Source organism: Phalaenopsis equestris, unplaced genomic scaffold, assembly GCF_001263595.1.
Source record: "Phalaenopsis equestris unplaced genomic scaffold, ASM126359v1 Scaffold000002, whole genome shotgun sequence".
NCBI lineage: Eukaryota > Viridiplantae > Streptophyta > Magnoliopsida > Asparagales > Orchidaceae > Phalaenopsis > Phalaenopsis equestris.
The window spans coordinates 3708436-3715683 of NW_018164444.1; the positions used below are offsets into that span (position 1 = coordinate 3708436).

At 35.7% G+C, this 7248-nt stretch overlaps 1 protein-coding gene across 2 annotated transcripts in view; it reads right to left on the bottom strand.

The window, feature by feature from the left end:
- LOC110038804 (mitochondrial uncoupling protein 1) overlaps positions 1-7248 on the bottom strand; it is a 10462-nt gene that overhangs the window by 994 nt on the left and 2220 nt on the right. Inside the window, exons 2-7 of one of the 2 annotated variants that reach the window (XM_020743711.1) lie at positions 2913-3150; positions 2757-2835; positions 2439-2572; positions 2265-2363; positions 2055-2159; positions 1819-1893 (exon numbers count right to left, since the gene is read on the bottom strand). In XM_020743711.1, coding sequence (XP_020599370.1) covers positions 1819-1893; positions 2055-2159; positions 2265-2363; positions 2439-2572; positions 2757-2835; positions 2913-3150 — 730 coding nt within the window. The remainder of the gene's footprint in view (positions 1-1818; positions 1894-2054; positions 2160-2264; positions 2364-2438; positions 2573-2756; positions 2836-2912; positions 3151-7248) is intronic. The other variant, XM_020743719.1, reaches the window with a different exon arrangement.

Genomic DNA, 7248 nt, shown 5'->3' on the forward strand with positions numbered 1-7248 from the left:
AAGTCGTGTGTGGTGCAGTAAGTGCATGAATTGCGGCGTTCACGAGTAATCGAGTCACAAAGGGTTCACCTAAGGCCGTTTGATCCTATAGGAACTCATTTTCGGGCCCTCTACATGTTGATCCTTAGCCCTTGCAACTAGATGTTGAGTGCTTGGACCCACTCATGTGAGTTCTTCACAAAAATAAGTCAAGAAGTGGTTTGAAGTTCTACGATGAACAATCTTCAATAAAAAAGTTTAAGCTTACAAGTGGACATCAACCACTTAATATTTATATGTCGGCATATTTTTCAACTATCCAATGCCAAATTAAGGTAAGACCTCACTAAAAATGAGGTCAACACTATCCAATGCAAATTAAGGTAAAAGTTTCACGTCTTAATAAGGATAACAGAAATTCATGATTAGAGAAAGCAACAGGCCAAGCTAAGTCAGTTAGTTTGGTTAGCTCTAATTTTCATCTAAGCTTGGGTAAAGATTTGTCCCAATTCATCAATTTGCACAATCTAGACTGACAAATGTCCTTAGTGAGAATGGGTTGAACATGATAAAGTCTATTTGAGAAGCTCAACTGTGAAATTTGTCCCACCCCCTAAGGCAAGCCTAATCTCATCCAAAACAAAAAAATAAAAGTGATCGAATAAAAAATGTGCTTGATTATTTTGCCCAATCTAAGCTCCAGAAGCAACTTCAAGAGATTATCCAACAAGATTGGAAAATTCCAAGGTTACCCAATCAATTCAAATAACCATGACACATTCCACCAAGATGGAAATAAAAACTCGTTCGCATCACAACAAATTATTTGACCGTCTATATACAGATCCTAACCAAAAAAGTGTACGATGCGGTGAGGAGAAATAAGTCATAGCAACATATTAAAAGAGTCATAGATCAACATATCCGTCATTGAGTTATTCATTCATTAACCCAAACAAGTAGCTTTGTTCATGATTTTGGATCAAAATGAAATCATGGGAAGGAATTTACATTCAACTATGACCGAAGACATTGACCTTAAATAAAAAAAAATTTACAATTCAAATTATGTTAAAACATAAAAGATAATCACAAGTTGTTTTCTAGCCAACTGAGGCCCTAAAAGGCATGTCATGCAAAACCAACATCTATAAAACAAAGTATTAATGATACTAAGGGCATGTTTGAGATCAATTTTATTTTTTATCTTTTTATTTCATTTTTTTAAAATATGTTTGATTAGTGTGTTATTTACATATTTTTATTTTGTTTTTAAAAACAAAATTTTGAAAACACTCAAAAATAACTTTTAATGGTTTTGAGTGTTTTTAAAAATAATCATACTTTAATCAAATAGCCAAAACACGTTTTGTTTATGTTTTGATTTAAAAGAAAGCATGCATGGTATGATATAACAGGTTTACTTGTTTTTAAAAATACTCAAAACAATTTTTAACCAAAAAAATAATTAAATGTTGGGCAGGCAGAACACGTCCACCTCCATACTTGAAGTGCTAAAATTAACTGGACCTATAAATTGCACGGAACAGATGATCACAATAGAAGTATCACTTTAACACTTCTAATTAAGAGAAGGAACCCGGTGGTCCAAGATGAGCCTACAATGCTAGTTGATGGACCCACATCACAACCCAAAAAAAAGTGAATTAGAATAATTACTAATATATTAGTAACTCAATTTTTATTTCCACTTTTAAAATGTGAATCTCAACACTGAAGATGATGTGATAATGAAATTGATATAATAAGTCAAAAAGTATCTAAAAATTTTCCACCACGGTTCATAAAAACTCTCAAATATAAGATGTCCCAACTTACATCATTTCTCAGTGTTTTTACAAAACAATCAACAGTGCTTTTGTAGCTGGAATCTCCCATCATTCTGGACTTCACCTGTGAGAGAACATAATAAAAAATTTGATGCCCAATTTGAAGGAAACTTAAAAAAAAAACTGAACTTCATTCAACTAGAGCAAAGTACATGTTTATTATATCAAGATTCTAGAAAGATAAAACAGTCAGTGATGGAAAAAAACTTTAAAAAAAAAGTATACCACATCCACAGGAGAGCCAATACAGACAGCAAAGAAGCCAGCCCCCAATCCAGATAAGAGGTGGGTAACAACATTATCCGTAAATCCTGGGATTTTCAAAATTGTCTGGGGAAGAAAAACAAGAAAAAATGATTAAAATCACTCATAATACCAACAAATGTGTAAAACTTATCAAGCACCTCATAATGTGATTTAATGTCAATATGTTACCTGCTTCACTTGATCATAACTGGCCAACTCAGCAGCATTTATAATAGCGTTTCGAGCAACATTTGGACCAACACCAGTCCATAGAGCCCCTAGTCCTTCCTAGTATTAGATTTTATAAAATTTTATTAATATAAGTATTGGAGAAATGCAAATTGCCACATTTATAACTCTCACCTGTTTTATTATTGTAGAATAAGCATTAAGTGCTCCCGAATAACGTCTTGGCACACCAGGTGGAAGTTTCCCTTCAGCTTGAAGTCTTACTTTAACCAGATCCGTTGGATTTGCTATTGTAATCGCCAAAGCACCTGATTTCGAAACAGAAAATTCATATTGCATTTTAAGAATGAAAAGCACACTAAACTGGGTTGATACCAACAAAAGTAAAGTATAGTCACGAAACGGTCTTAGTTCATCAATAACATGCATTTAGGGTTTCCTACAAAGAAAATGTGCAAAATTTCATTTTTTTTTATCCTTGGAAATACAAACCAGTTGTAAGACCAGCAAGGATTTTTTTAGAAAGAGGGACGTCTCCAACAAAATTTTCACCAACGTAAAAGTTTTTGACCTGCAATGAGGAAATAGAATACAATGAGGACATAAATTCTATTATTATGTCTATCTCTGTAAGGAATTCCAAATTACCGGCTCATATAAGCCAATCCTGAGCCCCCCAAAAAGGCACTGACGATGAAGGCCGGGAACAATACCCTTCCAGAGTGATTGTAGGCCTTCTTCCCTGGCAATTGTCGCTACCGTCCCTAACATTCCCCTATATTTCGGTAGAGCTACCGAATCTCCTGAGATAGCTGTCCTTTGTAGCTGAAGCCTGACTTTTGCAGTGTCCAACGGGATGGTACAAATCTGAAGGTAATTAAAATTACTATACAAAAACAAAGCCACTAAATCAATAAAATCATGAAAGAAAAAGGGACATTGCTGAATTTTACTAAAATTCAAGATTTTAAAAATTGTAAGAATATTTACGACAATAGTTTTACTAAAATTCAAGATTTTAAAAATTGTAAGAACATTTAAGACAAAGCATAATTATAAAAAATTGATGACAACAGTGAGAAACCAAATGTTGCTAAAGAAACAACCAAGTCAGCATAACATATGTGAGCTTTAATGATTTTGATCCAAGGAGCTTCATATTTTTCTGTTTAGGTATTCTTCATGTATTTGATATAGAAAATTTATCAGAAAGAAGTTGCAGATTAGTCATGTATGTGCCGATCAATATGCAATAACCACTTATAGAATGACTGGCAAAGCTAAACTTTGCACAAACGCTGCAATAAAAAAATTGGTAAAAGCTTCTTTCTTGACAAGTCAAAGCCTTGGATTAAAAGATACTACCATATTTCCATTTACAACAAGGTTTTTTGCAAGTTTGAAGTAGAGCTTTAAAAATGAAAATAAATCATCCAAAACAAGGACGCAAAATTTGTAATTTTTTTTTATGTAAGCCAAAAATTAGAAATATATGAAATATGGAAGTATGATGCAATACGCCAGAGAGTGAATATTACTCTCTCTTTTTTACTAGTAGTAACGAACAATTGCAATCAAAGAAAAGGAGAATAGAATTGAAAAATTTTGGGTGAGAAATAAAGATAAAATGTTAAGTAATTAATGCAATAAACAGTAAAAGAAGCAAAGAGAAAAACATAGTTTTACATGAAAAGTTCAAGGAGGGAAAACTCACAGGTAGAGGATAAGAAAATTCACTACTTTTGAAGAAGATTAAAAAGTGGAGCAACAGGGTTAGTCAGTTGACTCTCTTCACAAATGCAAAACCCTAGTGGAAATATTATACATCCACTAGTGTAAGAAAAGCTTTTAACTAAATCAATCCTAAAAGCATAAGGGTTCACATCGGCTCAATCCCTCTGCTATCACCACAAATCCCCTAAAATTTTTTTCTATAATTTTGGTTGCTCAAACCGTGAATTTTAGATCCAAGCCCAACAAAATTTGGGTCACATCACAACCAAAATACACCAAGACAGGCTTCATTACATAACCTGAAAAGAATAAGGTGAAGTGCACATTTCTTATAACTACTTTGGGGTAATTAGGTAATAAGCTATGTACAGCTAATGGAATATTCAACACTACATATATGCCTATCCTCTACTATTCTCTGTTATGGTATAAAAAATTATTAGCTGTCATTTCCCTGTTCTGCTGCCCGTTTCATGGTATCAGAGCTGCCGCCCAAGGTCATTCGAGCTTCTTCAAAAACCGCTACAGACGATCGCACCTAGTAGGCGCCGGGAACAATAGGGTCGCTTCGATTGGAGCCGGCAACAAGGATCACCGATTTAGAAACTCTACAGAAGTAAGAATCCTTATATTCTTTTATGTTCTCCAACCTCAACTCTCTAAACTGCCCTAAATGTCCACCTCTTCTTAATGGAAACAATGCCCACTAATGCTATCCCTCTTGCACTAAAATTCCTACTAAATAACCTGGCAAAATTCAATCAAATCCCCTTTCAGCTGAAAACTACCGTATATGGAGAGCACAAGTACTTAAGACCTTTCCAACTAATGGCTTCCTTAGATTCTTACAAGGAAGCACCCCATGTCCACCTAAATTTATTTCTTCCATTGAAGATAGCCCAACACCAAACCCTCAATATTCAAACTCGATCTTAATTGATGAAAACTTGACCGCAACCTTGTTCTCAATCATTTCTTTGCAATTTTGTCTTATGTGCTTCATCTAGCCACCACTGTTGAAGTTTGGAATACCTTAGCCAAACATCTTCAACTGATAAATAGATCAAAACTAATCCAGTTGAAAAACGAGCTTTCATAATCTTTCCATGAATGCCCAATCCATGAGTCAGTACCTCTCCACTATCAAAATGTTGGCGGATAATATATACGCTGCAGGAGGACATATAGATAGAGCGGATATCATCCTCTACACTTTAAACGAATTACCGTCCAACCATCAAGCATTCAAGACGGCTATACGCAACTACAACCTATGAAGCTCGATGACTTCTATGCTTTATTGTGCAGCGAGGAAATTAATCAAGCTACGGATCAACAAAAAGTGGGGCTCACAATAAATGCCTATTGGGGACGCGAAAGTACCTGATCCTGTGGTCGTGGAAGAAATCAGCCATCTAACTCCATCAGGCCACACATCAACCGCTCTTCAATAGTGTGCCAAATATGCAATAAATTTGGCCACTCGGCTACACATTGCTGACACCGATCGAATCTTGAATATACACCCACTAATAAGGTTTTTCAAGTTGAATCATCATGGGTTCTTGATTCTGGATCTACAACTCGTTTCACGACAGACCTCAACCAACTTCAACTAGCTACACCAGCCGCTGGACAGGTTCTAGTGGGAAACGACTAACACATAAGGTGAAACACGCAGGTGATGGAATCATTCCTACACCAACTCGCTCTCTATGCCTTCCTTCCAGATGGCATGCACAATCCCTTTCCACAATCTATTATATGTTCATAAAATCATTGCAGATAACAATGTTGCTATTCTTTTTGATAAATTTGGTTTTCTTATCTTTGATCTGCAGACCCACCAAATCCTACTTTGTGGCCATAGCTCCAAGGGGTTATACTCTATTCATACTTCACAAGACTATCCATCTATTTTCGTTGCTCATCAAGTTTTGTCTACCTCCATACAAACATCTATATTGTGGCACAAAAGGCTTGAAGATATCCAGACACTCTACACCATCTATCTAAGTAGCAACCAACACCTAGCATCAATTATCATTTTCCTTTATGTAATAGTTGCAAATGTAGCAAGAGTCATAGGCAACCTTTTCCATCTAGCTCCTCAAATATGTACTTATCTTTACAGCTTATACACTCAGATGTATGAGGTCCATCTTCAATATTATCAAATCAAGGTTTTTGTTATTATGTGAGTTTCATTGATGAGTACTCTAAATTTTGTTGGGTATATCCTCTCAAGCATAAATCCGAACTCCCCCAAATATGTTTGCAATTCCTGCAAATGCTCAAGAATCAATTTAATACAACCATTAAAACTTTTTGATATGATAACGACGGTAAATATAACTTTAATCTCAAACAATCCTTTCATCAACAAAGTATAATCCACCAATTCTCTTGCCCATATGCACCCCAACAAAATAGAGTGACAGAACGCAAACACCGTCACTTGATTAAAACCACCCAGACCTTATTGCATGATGCATCCCTTCCTCTCAAATTTTGGCTTGAAGCCACCGTCTACCTCATATTTCATCCAAAATTACCAAATAGCTTGCTCCTTACGAACTTCTATGCAAGAAGCCTCCTACATACTATCACCTAAAAGTGTTTGGTGGCCTATGCTACCCATGGTTGGAACTCATCATACCACACAAGCTAGCTACTCAATCCACACCTTGCTTTCTTGTCTACTCTCCAAACCACAAAGGTTTCAAATGGTATAATCCTCACACGTCTAAAATCATCATTTCTCAAATATGGATTCTCATGAAACCGCATTTCCCCACCGTCAAGATCCTCCACCAACTTCACCTCCAAGTAATCCATTTTAAACCCACTAATCCTCATCCCTGCATTGACCACTAATTCATCCAAATCCTCTACACTTGTGCCTATCAACCACACCAAATTCTCCACAAATCTCCTCCCTTCCTCTGATATCGGCCAATTCAAACAACTCCTCAACACGCCCTCCAGCTCCTCATCAGCCACTGATTCATCCAAATCCCCTATAATTATTTTCTATAATTTTGGTTGCTTACACCGTGAATTTTTAGATCCAAGCCCAACAAAGTTTGGGTCACAAACTCTAAGGGTGTGGTAGCATACTATTAATTAGATTTGGCCATGAATTTAGCTTAAATCCAGCCAAATATCAAAATAAATAAATAAATCAATCAATCAAACGCCCCATTAAAGGTAATTTTCTAGCATTCCGTCATTTTTAGAACGTAAATCC